The sequence below is a fragment of the Thermobia domestica genome, chromosome 15 (assembly GCF_964235325.1).
Source record: "Thermobia domestica chromosome 15, izTheDome1.hap1.1, whole genome shotgun sequence".
In the NCBI taxonomy this organism is placed as follows: domain Eukaryota; kingdom Metazoa; phylum Arthropoda; class Insecta; order Zygentoma; family Lepismatidae; genus Thermobia; species Thermobia domestica.
The window spans coordinates 105,422,701-105,439,412 of record NC_137468.1 but is presented as its reverse complement, the minus strand read 5'-3'; the positions used below and the strand labels follow the sequence as shown (position 1 = coordinate 105,439,412).

Below are 16,712 nucleotides of genomic sequence, written 5' to 3'. Positions count from 1 at the left end.
GGCAGATCCTCCATCGATAACAGGAAAAATTCGACATCCCACAGCACTATCGCAAGAAACAGAGGTTTTGGTGAATAGGTTAGTGTATTTCGAGAACAGAGGATTAGGACTTACACCCTTGCAACTAAAACGTGATGCTTTTGATGTGGATGTGGCCTGTGGAGTTTGGCACCCATGGAATCCAGATGTGAAGATAGCTGGTGATGACTGGTTTAAAAACTTTATGAAAAGGCACCCAAACATAAGTTTGAGGAAAGCAGGACTATCGAGAGTTAGAACTGCAGGTATGAATGATGAAGAAGAGAGGAACTACTTTAGAATTGTGAAAGGTGTAATGAATGACTTTAATTTGTTTGATAAACCTCAATGCATATACAACATGGATGAGACAGGGATTCCCTTGAATAACAGACCCATGAAAATAGTGAGTCAAAAAGAAAAGCGTGAGATCGTGTCACTAACCAACGTTGAAAAAGGGGAAAACGTGACAGTCGTTGCTTGTTGCAGTGCTTCTGGCTCTTACATTCCACCGATGATCATTTTCAAAGGTGTCAGAATGCGCCCGGAATTCAATGATGGTTTGCACGCTTGTGGAGGACATTGCACGCTTGTGGAGTTGAGCGAGTCTGGTTACATCAACGAAAGGCTTTTTCTTAGGTGGTTGGAACATTTTTGTACATACAAAACTTCTGGTAAAGTTTTGCTTATACTGGACAATCATGGAAGCCACACCAATTTCAATGTCTTTAAATTCTGCCAGGAGAATGAGATCGAGCTCGTGCATTTACCACCTCATAGTAGGCACGTTCTTCAACCTTTAGATAGAACTTCGTTCAAGTCTCTGAAGGCACACTACCACAGGAGAGCAACAAACTGGCAACATCACTATCCCAACGAGGCTCTGTCGAAGCTCAGATTTAATCCTCTCTTTTACGAGGCTTGGAACGAGGCAGCTTCAGTTGGCTCAGCCATAAAAGGTTTTGCGTGTACTGAAATCATGCCCTTTTCGGACGACATTGTTCCAAAATCCAAATTTGCTCCTTCCCTCCTGTTCATATCGTCTTCGGAAGAAAAAAATCAGTCTAGGAACAACACTGAAACCAATGACATTTGTGAACCATGAACATCGAAAATTGATGACTCACCTACATCACAAGATCAAGATAGACCCACTATTATCTCACCTACACCAAATACCTCATGTTCTCCTATGCCACAAGGCGAAGACAAACCTACCATTCTCTTACCTACACCAAAACCCTCCAATTCTCCGGAAAATGCTTTGGTTCATAACATCCTCAAAACTCCTGAGAAGAAACCTTCTACACGTAAAAGAAAACTTCTAACCTCGCTCCATCTTACAAGCAACGCTCACATTGTTGAAGTACAGGCTGAGAAATTCTGTGTTGTTAACCGGCCTACTCCAGGAAAGAAGCTTCAAGTTGCAAGACAGCCGCAAAGAAGCACTGCATTAACTCAAACAAATGAGGATATATATGGCTTTTGCCAGTTGAGCTATTACAGTGAAGAGTTCGTCGTGAAAAGCGACTGGATACGATGCCAGTCTTGCCAAGTGTGGTATCATGAAATGTGTGTAGGTGCACAAGGTAAGAAACAATTTATTTGTGGAAAATGTATGTGATCGAAATTGTACCTACCAGTGTTCGGAATTGTACCTGATGTGGTACAAATCTGAACGTTTCTGTGCTAACAAAAAAATTATGTTTATGGACATTGTAACAGAGCTTTTTTCTTAATATTTCTGTAACGCAACACATAGATTACAAACTTTGTATTTACTAAAAATTGTCCTGTTATTACGTATAGTTTGTCCAAACATAAAGAAAGTTTCTAAAGTGTTCGAAATTGTACCCTCTTACCCTATAATAAGAATTAATAATAATAATCAGAAAACGATACGATCACTTACATGATTTATAAACACAAGTTAACACTTATTAAAAAATATAACTGCAATGGAATTAAGTTGTTTCTTTCTCTTCCTGAACGCAACAGCCCTTATTGTTCCAAGGCGTAGAAGAGAACTTGTGGCACTCACGATTTTGAGGCGGTGTGTAGTTAGAACGTCGGATCCCTTTGTTGTTAGTCCTAACTTTCTAGATGGATGCAGTTATTCCCGGTAGAATATGCAATCAAATAGATTTTTCTATTACTATTAATGTGAATAATTATACTCATTCCCTCAATGTGATACTTGTGGTTGCATAACTGTATACAGACAGCTGATTCATGGAAGAATCGTTGATAATAATAATAATAATAATAATAATAATAAATAACAGAAACTCGACAAATATTCTTGCAAATAATAGGAAAAAGTTTGCCTCACTCTGTTCAATTTGTTGGACACACCAGTGTGCCGCGTTATACCGACTGTGGCACACCGGAATATAGGATACGGCTTTTTAATTTTTCCCAACTATTTCAACTGCTTCGATTGAAACGGATCTACAGACTAATAATAAGAGAGTGAATTTAGTCTTCTTACCCTTCGATTTAGAAATAAGTTGTTGAGTTGAGTTGAATTTAACGTCCCGTTCAGCAGCGAGGCTATATGAGACGTGGACCTACTGATTAACGTGGAATCCGAACCACATGAGCTCCCGCCGGGAATCGAACCCGGGTCTCCGACGCCAAAGGCGCGCACGCTAACTGCTTAGCAACGGAGGAGCTCGATTTAGAAATAAGGTTCACGAGAATTTCATTAAAAAATAATATACTCAGAATTTCATGTAGTAGTTTGTTTTATTCGAAATTACATACTCCTGCAACTGTTTTTTCTTTGAAATAATTTGAAATGAAATGAAATGAATTTGGAATGAAATGAAGTTTTACGTCCCACGTTTATGCCGGCTAGGCTATAGGAGACAGTGATGATGAGAAATGAATGAAATGGTCGAATGAACAAAGTGGGAGAAAACGGGAGAACCCCGAGAAAACTCACGCACACAGTGTTTGTCCAACACAAGGTTCACTTGGCGGGAGCAAAGATCGAACTAAGGACTCCATGCACCAGAGGTGAACGCTCTACCACTGAAACACCGCGGCCTCTGAAATTATTTAAAGGAGAAAGGGACTACTTCATGAAAACTTGATGACGAACACTTTGTTAAAAAATACCAGCTTTTCCTGAAATATTGCTTATAGACAGGGGCAGATTAAGGCTTTTGGGGACCTGGAGCCGACTATTTTAAGGGAACCCTATATTACGAATAGTTCCAGCGCATAAATTTTCTTTGCTGCCTTCCACTGCCTCATAGGCTTATGGAACCACCAAGAACTATGCTGTAATATTTTAATGTGCTCCAAGTTTACATAACGGTTAAATAATTATATTCATTATTAACAGTTCAATACTGCTGATGGAAAGGCTTAAATCTAGTGATACCGCGAGCGTAACGAGCCGAAAGAAATTTAGCATGCTCTGAAGCCTATAATATAATAAGTTGATTGTTATATTTTAGTATTAAACAGAGAGATTTTAAGGGGACCCCTGAGCTTAGGGTCCCGGAGCCTGTGCTCCATTGGCTCCGTCCTTAATCCGTTAATGCTTATAGATTCAAGGACCCGGGCCGGGTCCGGGCTAAAAATTCCGGCCCGTGCAGAGTAACTCCTTAACAAAAGCTATTTTTTATTTTTTAATAAGCAACTAGAGCGATTATCTTGGTCGAGTCAATCCATTAGAATATTAACTGCTAACGATGACTTTAATGGTTGTCGTTACTCACAGAATAACAATTGGAAGAAAGCTAATTTTTGGATTCTGCTTTTGGCAGTAGATACTAGAACGAATTTCTCTACTGAATTCGTTAATGAAGTCAACCCGTTAACATATTAACGACTAACGGTGGCTCCTATATCCCATGCATGTAAGTGAATGCTTGAATTTTGTGTTGCAATAAAAACCTAAAACGATTATCTCGGCGGAATTCTGTAATGGAGTCAGTCCACTAATATCTTAGCGGGCAACGGTTACTGACGTTTGTCTGTTACTCTACGCGATACTCTTGAATGAAAACTAATGTTTGAATTTTGTTGTTTGCAATAGATAAGCGATAAGGGGAGAGATTATCTCAATCGAGTTTGTTAATGGAGTAAATCCATTAACAGATTCACATGATACCTCTTAGACTAAAAGAAATTTCAAATTGTTTCTTGCGATAGATTGCTAAGAGCGATTATATCGGCGAAATTCATTAATAGAGACAGTCCGTTAGCATCTAAAAGGATAACGGTGATTTTAATGGAAGGTACTATTGAAACAAAGATTGCAGACGTAACACATCGCGCTGTTATAGCAGCAAACATCCTATGGACATTTAACGGACGAAACTTAAACTTCTAGTCCGTGATTCTTTTCACTGTCCAGTAGACTTAATTTTAATATGATTTTTAGCGATGAAACTGAGTGAGAGAGGTTATAATTCAAAATAAACGAAAAATTTTCTTCACATACTCTTAAAGTGACTTCAAAAATATTAAGTGTAGATTTGGGAATTTTCAATTCCCATACAGGATTCAGTATTGTTGTATACGTTCAACACTGAGCTTCATCAGGGATTGAAGTAGCTTAAGTTGCTGACAAGGGAGGGTCACGAAGTTGCTCCGCTGAGATCCGAAGGAGACAATTGTGTTTGCATTTGATATGCTATAATTTGACGAATCCCAAAGTTATACGTGCCATCGGGCAGAATAACGTGAGTTACAACATATTTTGAAATATAAAACCTACAAAAAATAACCTGGCAGTATAGTTTGAATCGAGTCATTTGTTCGGAAACGGTTGGGTAAATGGAAAACTCATCAAGTACATATCCCATCATTTTCAAGGACACACTTTTGGGGTAAAAATGTCTGGCCCAGGGACCCCGCAGGGTCCCAGGCGGGGACGAACTCAAACTTTTCAAATGGCAATTTGAGTTAAGTAGCATCGTTTGAAAACTGTTGTAAAATGGAAGAAAATGGAGCAAGTCTCGACTTTCTATGACAACCCTGTGCAAAATGGCGGCGGGTCAAAATGTAAACAAAAGCTTAATTAAAAAACTATGACCACCTTGAATCCAAGATGGCCGCTTAAAATCTATATTGAAATAATAGGCATACTAAAGTACTGAAGCTAGGAAAACCAATTTTGGCATGAATGTTGATCAGTGGGTGACGAAAAGATGTGAAATGTTCAAAAACGCGACATCTTGAGTTCAAAATGCCGCACTATGTATCAAACGCATATCCAGCTCAAACCACTGGTGTTGTAGATGCGAACTGTGGTATTTACGTTTATGGTTAATAGCAGATATCAACAAAATATCAAAGAGTATTATCTGTTATCCAATATAGTTGGCAGCGTGAAAAATGAGTTTGTATATACAGTAAATATGCTATTTCTTGGAATATTGTGACAAATCAACGAAGTTTGCGTATCTCGATGCACTGAAATGATTTACACGTGGTTTGGTACTGCTCGCCAATCTTGTAAATTATTATTATTATTATTATTATTATTATTATTATTATTATTTTGTATACTTGGTATTGCTTGAAATATTGCGATCAAACCATCGTGGCATACAAATTTAATCATCGATATGTTACGATAGAGCCGCCAACCTGATGGTGCAGCAAGTTCTTTATGTATAAACTACGAATGACAAAATTAAAAAATACCCGAAAATATTCAACTTTTGTTTAGCAGTATGAGTAGGAAGTCAGAGTTGTGTGTTCATCGCATATTCGTTATATCCAAGTAAAGAATGTCGAGAGAACCGTGACGAATGTCCATTAAGAACAAAACATATATGTATTGTTGCCGAATGAAATAATAGTTGAAGTGAATCGAAATTCAGTTGTTCATTAGTCTTCTTATTGTTTCTAAATACATAATAAAGAAAAATAGAGATTTATATTTGTACTGGTATGAATGACATAGGTTTTAAGCGGTCATCTTGGATTCAAGGTGGCCATAGATTTTCAATTAAGCTTTTGTTTACATTTTGACCCGATGCCATTTTACACAGGGTTGTCGTAAAAAGCCGAGACTTGCTCCATCTTCTTTCATTTAACAACAGCTTTCAGATGTGCTACTTAACCATCTTAGCATTTGAAACTTTTTAGTTGGACTCCACCTGTGACCCTCTGGGGGTCCTGGTACAAGACATTTTAACTTAAATCGTTGTACTTTGAAAATAATGCCATATTTCCTTCCCTATTTTCACATTTGCCTCACCGTTTCCGATTTATAGGGGTGACCATGAACTCTTCAATTAAGGTTTTGTTTACATTTTAACCCCCGTTATTTTGCACAGCGTTGTCGTAGATAGTCGAGACTTGCCCCATTTTCTTTCATTTTACAACAGTTTTCAAACGATGTGCTACTTAACCCACCCCTTTACCATTTTAAAATTTTGAGTTGGATCCCGTTTGAGACCCTGCGGCAAACTTTTATATCCCAAAAGGTGTGTCCTTCAAAATGATGGGATACGTGTTCACCGAGCTTCCCATTAAACCAACTGTTTGCGAACAAATGACCCGGTTCAAACTTCTGCCAGCTTTGTAGCTTTTACATTACAAAATATGTAGTAAGTCACAACATTCCGCGCGGTGGCACGTATAACTTTGGGATTCGTCTAGTTAAAATATGTCAAATGCAAACACAATTGTCTTGTTCGGATCTCAGTGGAGTCACTTCATGAAACTCCGTTGTGAGTAAAGGATATTAACAATATCTTGTTACTTAAATACGAGAATGGATAAAAAAAAAAGTTACAAGCAGCAGCATTGGAGGAGCAAGCATTGTGGATGGAATATTGTTTCCCGAGGGTAGAGATAGATGGCGCTAGTTGTCTATTAGCGGTTATTCGGCCTTGTATTGTGAGTTAAGCAGACGCATCAGAGCGAATGAAATAGCAAGACGTTTAGAAAACTTGTGTCGCTTGAAGTTGGGAGTCGTTATTCGTTTCTTTTCATCGCGAAAGAATGTGTCGCCATCGTACATTCACAACCAGATCGTGAAGACGTACGGTGAGAAAGTAATAAGCAGACATGTTGCGAAATGGTGTCGTGGTTTTCAAGTGCGCAGAGAAGTAGAGAACCCCAATGAGGCATCTAGAGGTGGCCCAAGTTCTGCAAAGACGGACGTAACTTGGCATAAGTGGAAAAGATATGATGGAAGGGTAACTGTTTGTGCAATTGCGTCAATGCTGGGATTGATTTATGGCATCGTGCAGCATATGGTGTTTGGTGTGTTATTTCAAGATGCCCTTGGCTTCCACATGCCTTATTCCAGGAGCAGAAAGACATACTGTCTCTCATTTCTGGAGATGCGTCAACTTCCTTGATCATATTGTTTCTAGGGACGAAATCTGGCCTCACCATTACGCCCCAACAAGCAAAAGGGCCAGTATGGATTGAAAACATGCTGGATCATCAACAAGAAAGATGTTTAAAGTTATACCCTCTGCCGATAAAGTCATGGAAACCATATTATGGGTTTCATACGCTGTAATCCTGATCGAGTGTTCGAAACGTTGCCATTCCATAACTGCCGATCGTTATTATGCAAGGTTGACCAGATTAGTGAAGTCATCAACGAAACCTCCCTGGCTTTGTTGATTGAAGGTGTCAACCTCCTGCATGACAATGTCAGGCCCCATATTGCTCGTTAAACTCAAGGACAGCTTCAACCGTTCAAGTTGGAAGTGTGGAACTACCCATCCATATAGCCCAGATTTGGCTCACAGTGACTATTTGCTTTTCGCGATATTGAAGGAGCACTTCTCTGGAACAAGGTTCACTTCAGACTATGTGGTGAAAACAGCTGCAGAGAACTGCCTGAGTGAGTAGAGACGAGATTTCTACCAAGTATGGTTAGAAAAGTTAGTCTTGCGTTCTGATAAGTTTCTGAATCTATTTGGTGATTATGTGGAAACATGATCGGCACGTGTGCGCTTTCTTACCCGTTTGTACTTTCTCTCTTGTTAATACATATATTTTTCTCAGCCTTGTAACTTTTGATTTTTTTTTTTTTTATCCATCCTCGTATCGTTAGATTTGTGCACTGTAGTACTGTGTTTTTCTGATTTCGCCCTTCGAGACAGACAATTGACTCTTCTCACTGAGGTGGCATTAGTTAGTGGCTCAAAAGTAAGTGTTACATGATTCAGGTAATTTGGTACGTTTCTTTGTTTGCGCTTCTCTTTCAACACCAAGGCTATACGAGATATGAACACCACTAATCCACTATAAAATTCTTCAATTATGCTTTAGGGGGCAAGTTGACTCTGTGATAGAACACTTACCTCTGGTACGTGGGGTCCCTGGTTGATCCCGGCCAAATAAGTTTCTGGTGAACAACATCGTGTCCGTGAGTTTTCTTAGAGTACTTTGATTTCCCTCCACATTATTATTATTCCACCAATTTCTTCCACCATCATTCCTTGCCTTAATTGTCGTCTTCTTAGCCTAAAGAGGGATATCGTGAGACGTTAAACTGAAACTCATCATTTCATGTTTTTTATGTTATGCTTTAGAGTTGACATTTCGGCTGCTCCCGGGTCAATATGTCTGACTGGGTTGCCGAGTCTTTAAACCGAAACTCAGATCCTTGTGACCCGGACAAAAGTCATGATTCAAGTGACCCATTGACTGATAGAGAGGCTGCAGTGCCTGTCTCTCTGTAAAGTGCAGAAGCCAGTTCTTTTATCTCAATTAGTCAATTTGTTTAGAAGTTATTCAGAAAATGACATGTAGGAATTTATACATCTTATGACTGCATATTCTAGTTCTTAACGGAGCAGATAATTTGACTTCGGTGTAAACTGTTGGCTTGTTACGTCTTTAAACGAATTGATCTTATGAAGAATATGTCAATGTGCCACATACCGAAATATCTTGTGCTTTTTGACTTCTGGCTTGTGTGGTAGTGATGGCAGTGTAATCTAAAATATTATAGTTGGTTTGAGAGTCCTATGACGTACAGGCAGCCGCCAGCTATTGACCTGCTGCAGAATGTGTCAGCCTGTCTGATAAAGTGTCAGTCTTGTTGGCTTTCGCGCTGACATGCCTTTCAGCCTCGCCTTGCTTATATGGAACACGCAAGGGAAATTCCTTCGAACGGGCAACGTTGGTGCTTTGTGAACCACTGTTGCATGAAGTATAAAGGAAAAATTCCCTTCTTTTCTGCACGTCCTTATGTGAATGTGTGTGTATGTAATTTCCGCCCTATTTTCCAAATATCTAGTGCTTTTGTGAACAACATATTGTGCTCTTTTCGTTTTCGTGGCAAACAATTTGAGAAAAATTTCAAATATTGTGTGTTTTCTTCTAGAAAAGTATTGACATGGGAATATTACATACCAAACAAATCTAATGTTCACTGTGGCTTGAGTTTCAGATGAAAAAACTAAATCTTCTGACTTCATTTGGTTTCAGAAGGAGAAAAGCAAGAATAAGCAAAAACGATAAAAGAAATAATAATGTAAGTACTGTACAATATAAGAACAATTTTATATATAATGGTACAATCCAGTGAGGGCGCCAGAGGTGACGCAAGTAGGCGAGCGCCCCCTAGTAGTTATGTCTGACCTACGCACCCCCCAGATTTGTTGTATTATAATGTAGATCAAGTAATAGTAAATCGTATTTTTCGGTTTAAAAACAAAACCTCGTCCTCTAAATTTCCTCTGCTCGTCTGTTTGCTTCCCTCAAAGAAATTAAAGCTGATGTCGTCACCGTAACAATCTCTTGTTGAATATATACAATGTATGATTGGGCACAGGTTTCATGTACCCAGACAGTAAAGACCTACATTGAATTCAGCCTGTGTCATCTCCAGAGTCAATAATAATAATAATAATAATAATAATAATAATAATAATAATAATAATAATAATAATGATTAGCGTTACACTGTCCTCAAAAATATTCTTTAATAGTTTTAGATCATTTTCTGGCCGTCACAAGGATAGAAGGCCTACCCTTGGACATATCCGATTGATCTTGTATGACTTAGTATTTGGTAGGTTTACATTCATGACTGTTGAGATCTAGAGCACTGAATTTCTGTCGCCATCACGGAAGCTCAACTGTGTTCCGCCATTGAAAATAACATCTGTTCACTTCATCATTCACGAGATGGTTAATCGCTAACAAGGGAGCTACTACGTCTTCATTACACCAATAATAATAAAAAAAAAGATCAAAGCGACGCGAACCACATTGTTTACTGAAGATACATTCAGCTTCACATACATCTCCATTGAAAAGAACCAAAAGTTACACCATATAAAAACCTGCATATTTCTGAAATTGTTATTGAAAAGTAAATATTAGCTCTCACCGATACAACTATTTCAGTAATATGCATGTTTTTATATCTTGTTATAACTACGTATATAATTATTTTTCGGTCTAGTATTAAAATTTTAAGGATAAAGACTTCAAGAGTCCAGTAATAGTGTTGAGGCAGTTTAGGATTGTTATAATGGTTATCGTAGAGGCAATGATCCTATGTGGTATACCTAGGTAGGTGACTAAGAGTTAAACACATCACTTGATGTAGTAATAGACAGTACTTTGCCGCCAGTACTAGAAACCATGCACTGCATTATTCAAATCCATTTTGATACATAGTCTTTTATGTTTTGGCCTTAAATTAGCTAGACGGCAGGTTCATATGGCTCGCATGGTGACTTAGTGCCCGAGATTTTTGATCTCAGTTAAGATATATTCACACACACACACACACACACACACTGGCCCGCGTAGCGTATTTGTTAATGCTCTCGCCTTTGGTTTGATCGGTCTCAGGTTTGACACCCGATGGTGACACTCGGTGGGGAAAAATGTATAAGCTTTTTCAGGCCATTCATCCTGTATGAGAGACTTTCTTGGGGTTTTCCTTTCAACACCAAGGCGAGATGGTACCTCACATAATGGTTCCGTGTCGTTTCCCTTCTCCTCCATTCTATTCTTCCTCCTCAATGTCCCGAGCAGTGTTATCGGCGAGGTACATCATCTCTCATACGTGACTGGCTAACATGACCACAGATGCCAAAAACCAAGAAATCCAATTCCTATTCCTGACACACATATACTCATATTTATATAGGGTGAATGTGTGTGTAGAGAGAGAGAGATCTTCAAGGTTGCGAAATTTGAGTTATCCAGCTACGAATAAAGTCTATATTCTTTCTCACCGGTATATATAGAGCAGTATATGATAGCGCTTCTGGTTGCGAGTGAAATGGACTTTCGAACTCATGGTAAATATGCGATTATACGGAGACCACCACTTTTTGCAGTTACACATCACCCGATCGGATCTCTATATAAGTTGGCAACCCTCCAGTTACAGCGTATGTAGTATTATTTTCTTTTACCCTGATCCCTGCCCCTATAGTTTTGAGCCCCACTGTATAACAATAGAACGCATGATCGTGTTTTACTGTATAATTGTTTTTAGTATACACCTTGAATCCGTTTTGTCTTCGTTTAAATAAAGTTAGTTTAGAAGTGTCAGAATAATTAAGTATGTAGGTTTTCGGGAAATAATTTCTTCCATTTATACATTATTTTTTCTCATAATTTTCTCGTGTGTTGGCATCACATTTGGATACTTATAAAATATACGTAATTATTTTAATGCAATTCATATTTTAATACTTGGATAGATTTTTTTCCTAATTTTGCACAAATTCGAAATCTGGTAGGACACTTAAGCCCTCCCTTCAGCCCGGCGATGAGGTTCCCCTATCTGGTTTTATCCAGTTTCAACAATTTTCTATTCGTTTTGTAATACCGCCACGCGAAATTTCTGCGTCGTGATTAGAAATTGGATGCAACTTTAGTGGTCTGGCGCGTTTTTACGATGCCTTTGTTACAAGAACAGTCATCGAGCTAACATCTTTCACGTCACCGCTGTAAACAATTTGACAAATTTTGAGGAAAAGCTACTGGAAACCAGGTAATGCAAGTTTAAATCATTAAATATATAACTTAGAAGCAAAGTGGAGTCCTGATCAGTTAGAATTTTACCTGAGAAACAAACAGAAAGCTACGAAATATGGAATCTCGTGCTGTGATTGCCATGTTGAAAATTGAAAACATCCCAGGAGAGGCTTGGAGTGCTAGTGAATTGGGTTTCTGGTCTTATGAGCTTTACAAATTAGCATTTGGAGATTCAAATTCAAAATTTTTCAATTTCCGTTTATTGCAGAGTGAGAGCCGGTACCTTTCCACAATATAGTCCTTTTTGTGTGAGTAGTATCAGTGAAAAATATAGGACATGGCGGTATACGTAGTTTTTGGGTTAGTAAAATCAACTTTTAAAATGTCCGAATAAATTTCATTAGGGACTCCCATTTACTTGTATTTGTCATAGCTTCTAAAATTTTTAATATGGGTTGAATAACAACTTGAAGGTTCCTTTCCATCAGAAGGGAATCTTCCTTAACCTCTCCTCTTTCTCTTGACCAAGTTTAGTATATCAGAATGTAAAAATATTTTTTGCCGTGTCCAAAAAATACAAGTGCACATTTAAAGTACGCTTATTTCCGCAACTGACGTCAGCTAGTGTGCGTCAGAAGGTTCAAGTTCACAAATCTGCGAGTGCATACTGCGTAGTGTGCGAGGATGTACACTACGTTAGTATACTTGTGTGATTAATATGGCGATTTCTAGTAAAATAATCTAATAAAATTTTAAAAAGCATATTCTTAATATTTTTGTTGATGAATTTATTTGTGAGCTGATCTAATAATAATTTACTTGATAAATATACAAATTAGTGATATTACAAGTGAAATATAAAAATGTTACACAAATAATAAACCTATTTACGTTGTTCTCAGAATGCGAAGGGAAAGCAACCAAACAACAATGCTACAAAGACATTTGTGCTTAAATATTACATGATTTACGTAGCTTAATCAAGATAATTAGATTATCGGTAATGCAGCTATTTGCACGTAAATGGCAAATATTAATGGCATATGAATTAATATTAATGAAGGGTAAGAGGAAAAAAACAAGGAATGTCCATATGTGTGCTTTAACTGGTATTTTGCTCTATCTGTTGATGACTCTTGGTACTATTTGCAAGGGTGCCCACAAGGGGGGCCTATGACGCAAACTGGGTCATTGGAATATTTGGGGGGTAAAATCTATATAAATATGTTTGAGGGAGTGTAAAAATTAATGGAATTTTTTTTTTCATGGAAGAACACCTACGGATAGACAATTGAAGGGAGGTGCGTCATGGACATGAGGGGGGTGGGCACCACTGCTATTAGACTGATGCCATGTATGCGTAGATGTAGAAATGTCCAAGGAAAGGGGCAAAAATTTGACTAACCCTATTCATTTAGTACGCGGTTTTCAATATTAAAAGATCGTTTTCTCGAAAATACAGTTTTGTGACATTCCTTCTTTTTTTCCCTTACCCTTAAACTCTAGTATAGAATAATGAATACCTAGATTATACAGCTGCAGCTGCAAATGTTAATTCATAGGTAGATAGACCTAATTTTCTAGTTTTTATTCTAAACAAATTCCTTTTAAAGCTACCATATTTCCTTGCACTGGTGAGAGACTAATATGCCAATTATCGTACATTTTGCATTTTTGACAGCTGCCCAACCGAATTGAAAGATCAAATCACTGAATCGAAAAAAAAATGAATGAAATGGCCAAAGTAAAAACATACCTAAATTGGTATTTCATAGTGACATAATAGGTTTTACCTGGAAATGTTGGTCCTCATGTAGTTCAACTCCACCACTTCTTTCCCTGCCATTCTTGCAAGTGTTAACTTTTGCTGTAGGTTATGAATATGGGGACACTATTTCGAAGATTTACGAGTAAAATCTATAGATTCACAAAGAAAAAGTAACATCTAAGGAATTTCATTACTAGCGCAATATGGTAGAAATAGCCCAATCAGTATGCCTGTAACTGAAGCAATACATTAGAACTACAACAACTATAGTGTCATTTATGTATACCGGAAGCATTTATACCCAATATGAATTATCTCCCAAAGTAAAGCCATATTATTGTAAATAGCACTCCCCTTAGTAAATTCGGTGTCGTAACGCTCTTGCAAGTTGCCTACTTTCGCTTGCAATAAAATTCCTAAGCTACTTTGCAACAGTGTTGTCAGCGCTCTATCAGTGGTACTGTTCTTCCGTGGATTAATAAATAGAACATCGCCAATAGCTTAGTGATTTTTGTGTTGTTACGAGTTTATTGTGCACATAAACAATACACACACACATTCATATATATAGGTATTGCATTTATGCTCCGCTCTTGTTAATCAGCTCATGAAAGATCGGAAACGACAAATATTTGAGGTACGGCAAAGCTGAAGCTGTTGGCATACATGAAAGAAACTCTTAAATCATTTTTTGGTTACCCCATATTGTCAATCTGTACGATATATTTATCTTTAATATAATTGGAAAGTGATTCATCTAAAGAAGAAAAAAAGCACGTTTATTTCTTCTAGTACGCGAAATTCTCCCTTCTTTTGATATCAATCTTCTATGTTCCACCACGATGTGGCGTTGAAATCAAGTACGGATCAAAAGCTAATTGGACGAAGTATACACTATTTAGTGTGCACTCTATTTGTAGACTTCGAGTGTGCATCCCCGAGGTGTGCGCTATGCACTTTTGGACACGGCCTTAGTTCCAGGTGCAAGAACTACCTAGTCCTCGCCACCGCCCCCCTTCCACGTTAGAGCCGATCGAAAAGATGTGTTGATCTTTTAGAGGAAAGTGCATACATATTTAGTATAGATATGTAGATTTTCACTTTGTGTAGTAATATGTATTTATATGTGTAGTCATAGTATATGATATGTTCTGAGTAGATGTGAAGTGTGTGTGAAAATGTCTTGACAATTTATCTATTGACAATGTATTGGTAAATTTTAAATCGTTTATCTCTTTCGGGATTAAACAAGTGAGCGATTCATATATAGATTAGAACCGTCGTGATGTTCAGCACATTATTTTGTAACATAAAATGTGTAGTTCGTCTTCAAATAGTAGACAGTACATTTTCTAGTACAAATTTTAATTCTCACGGCAGCGCCATTTGACGCGAGGCAACAACTGCATGTTGCGAGTCATTTGTTAATGGTTACATCTTAGTGAACTCAACGAAGTTAAAAATCGTGGGTTTTCGTATATAACTTTAATTACTTACCAAATTGGTAGCATCGACAAATTTAATACTGAAAGTACATTATTGAGTACTTATTCTAAAATTATTATTCTGTTCTGATGTCGAATAACTGAATGGTAATGAAAATTAAACTTCACTTAGCTTCTTAACTACAATCGACTATTAAGAACAATATTCCCGTAGTCGAAGGACAGAAATTGTCTATGTTTCGTAACCTTAAGTTTCTCTGCGAATACGATACTGATTGATTTTCGGAATACATACACCTGGTAATGTGAGTACAGCATTGAAATATGAATCGTTTCGTACAGCAATATGCATGTCAGAATAGAAATTAACAGAACTGTAGATGTGAGTGAGTGTAAACAAACAAGTAAGCTACTCGTGCCCACGTACAGCGTTAAGAGTAGGTAATTTCAGTTAACGAAGCTGATAAAGGAGTATCATTCACGGAATAATATTTAGCGAGAAATATAAATCAGCAAATAGTACTAAATTTTGCTTGTATATACTCTATAACACCTTACAAAGTATAGAGTGTCATGTATGCTAGTAAAAGTGCATTTTGAATCGCGCGAATCTTTCTTTGCAGTGACCAGTGTTTGAGAAATTTTTATTTCAGTTTATAATCCCTACTCAATTATCTTTACTGAATATGCGAATATGGATTATAACAAGTAGCTTTTAGTACTCAAGTACTTATTTATAGTGGCGTACCTCAATTTGAATGAATAAGACGTAACTGCTATAGGAGTCCTGGGCGTTTTAAGAATTGGGTGTCTTAAGGATATACCCCTATGAAATAAATATATGAATAAATGAAATTAACTAAATAAATAAATATAGATGAGTATGTAGTAAGTGTCGTCGGGTAATAGGACAGCTCATAGTGTAAGTAAGCCCAGTTTATTTTCTCTTTTGCCACTGGTTATGGTCCTATTTTTATATAGTTGCATGAATATTAGTGCATAATAGTGGGCATTCAAGCAGTGGCCCGTTCGTACAGAAGGGATTGTCACATATATGGTTGGCTATATTTACACCTTGCAACTTGATTGCATTATCGTAATTACTCAAAAGGGAAATGAAAGCATCGCGAATGGAATAAATTACTCGAAAAGTGAAAGAAATAGTGTTATTGGGAACTATTAGTATTTCGTATTTTATAATTTCCTTCATTTACACATATCAGTGACTTAAGTAAATCTGATATGTGAATATTTACATAGGGGTATACATTAACAGCATCCTTGACCTGACGATACGGGCAGTGTTCGTTTATTAAATATTTGAGTGCATCTCAAGAGAAATTACAGAATATATAATTAATTATTGAATCGTTATGCAGTTAAAGTTGACGCGCACCCTTGACAATTGACTCGCACTTGCGCCCGTGCGTTGTTTACTTTTTTGAGCAGTGTTGTTTATACGAGGTTAAGTTAGTTATTGTTTGTATAGGTGATGGAACAGATGAAGGCGAATAATATATTATGCTTACAGTGGT

General features: G+C 37.5%; 1 protein-coding gene across 1 annotated transcript; it reads left to right on the top strand.

Moving 5' to 3' along the window:
- Positions 1-286: 286 nt before the first annotated feature.
- On the top strand, positions 287-1,123 carry LOC145671582 (uncharacterized). The gene has a single exon (XM_081740769.1). The coding sequence runs from the start codon at positions 287-289 to the stop codon at positions 1,121-1,123; it is 837 nt and encodes a 278-aa protein (XP_081596895.1).
- The last annotated feature ends 15,589 nt before the right edge of the window (positions 1,124-16,712 follow it).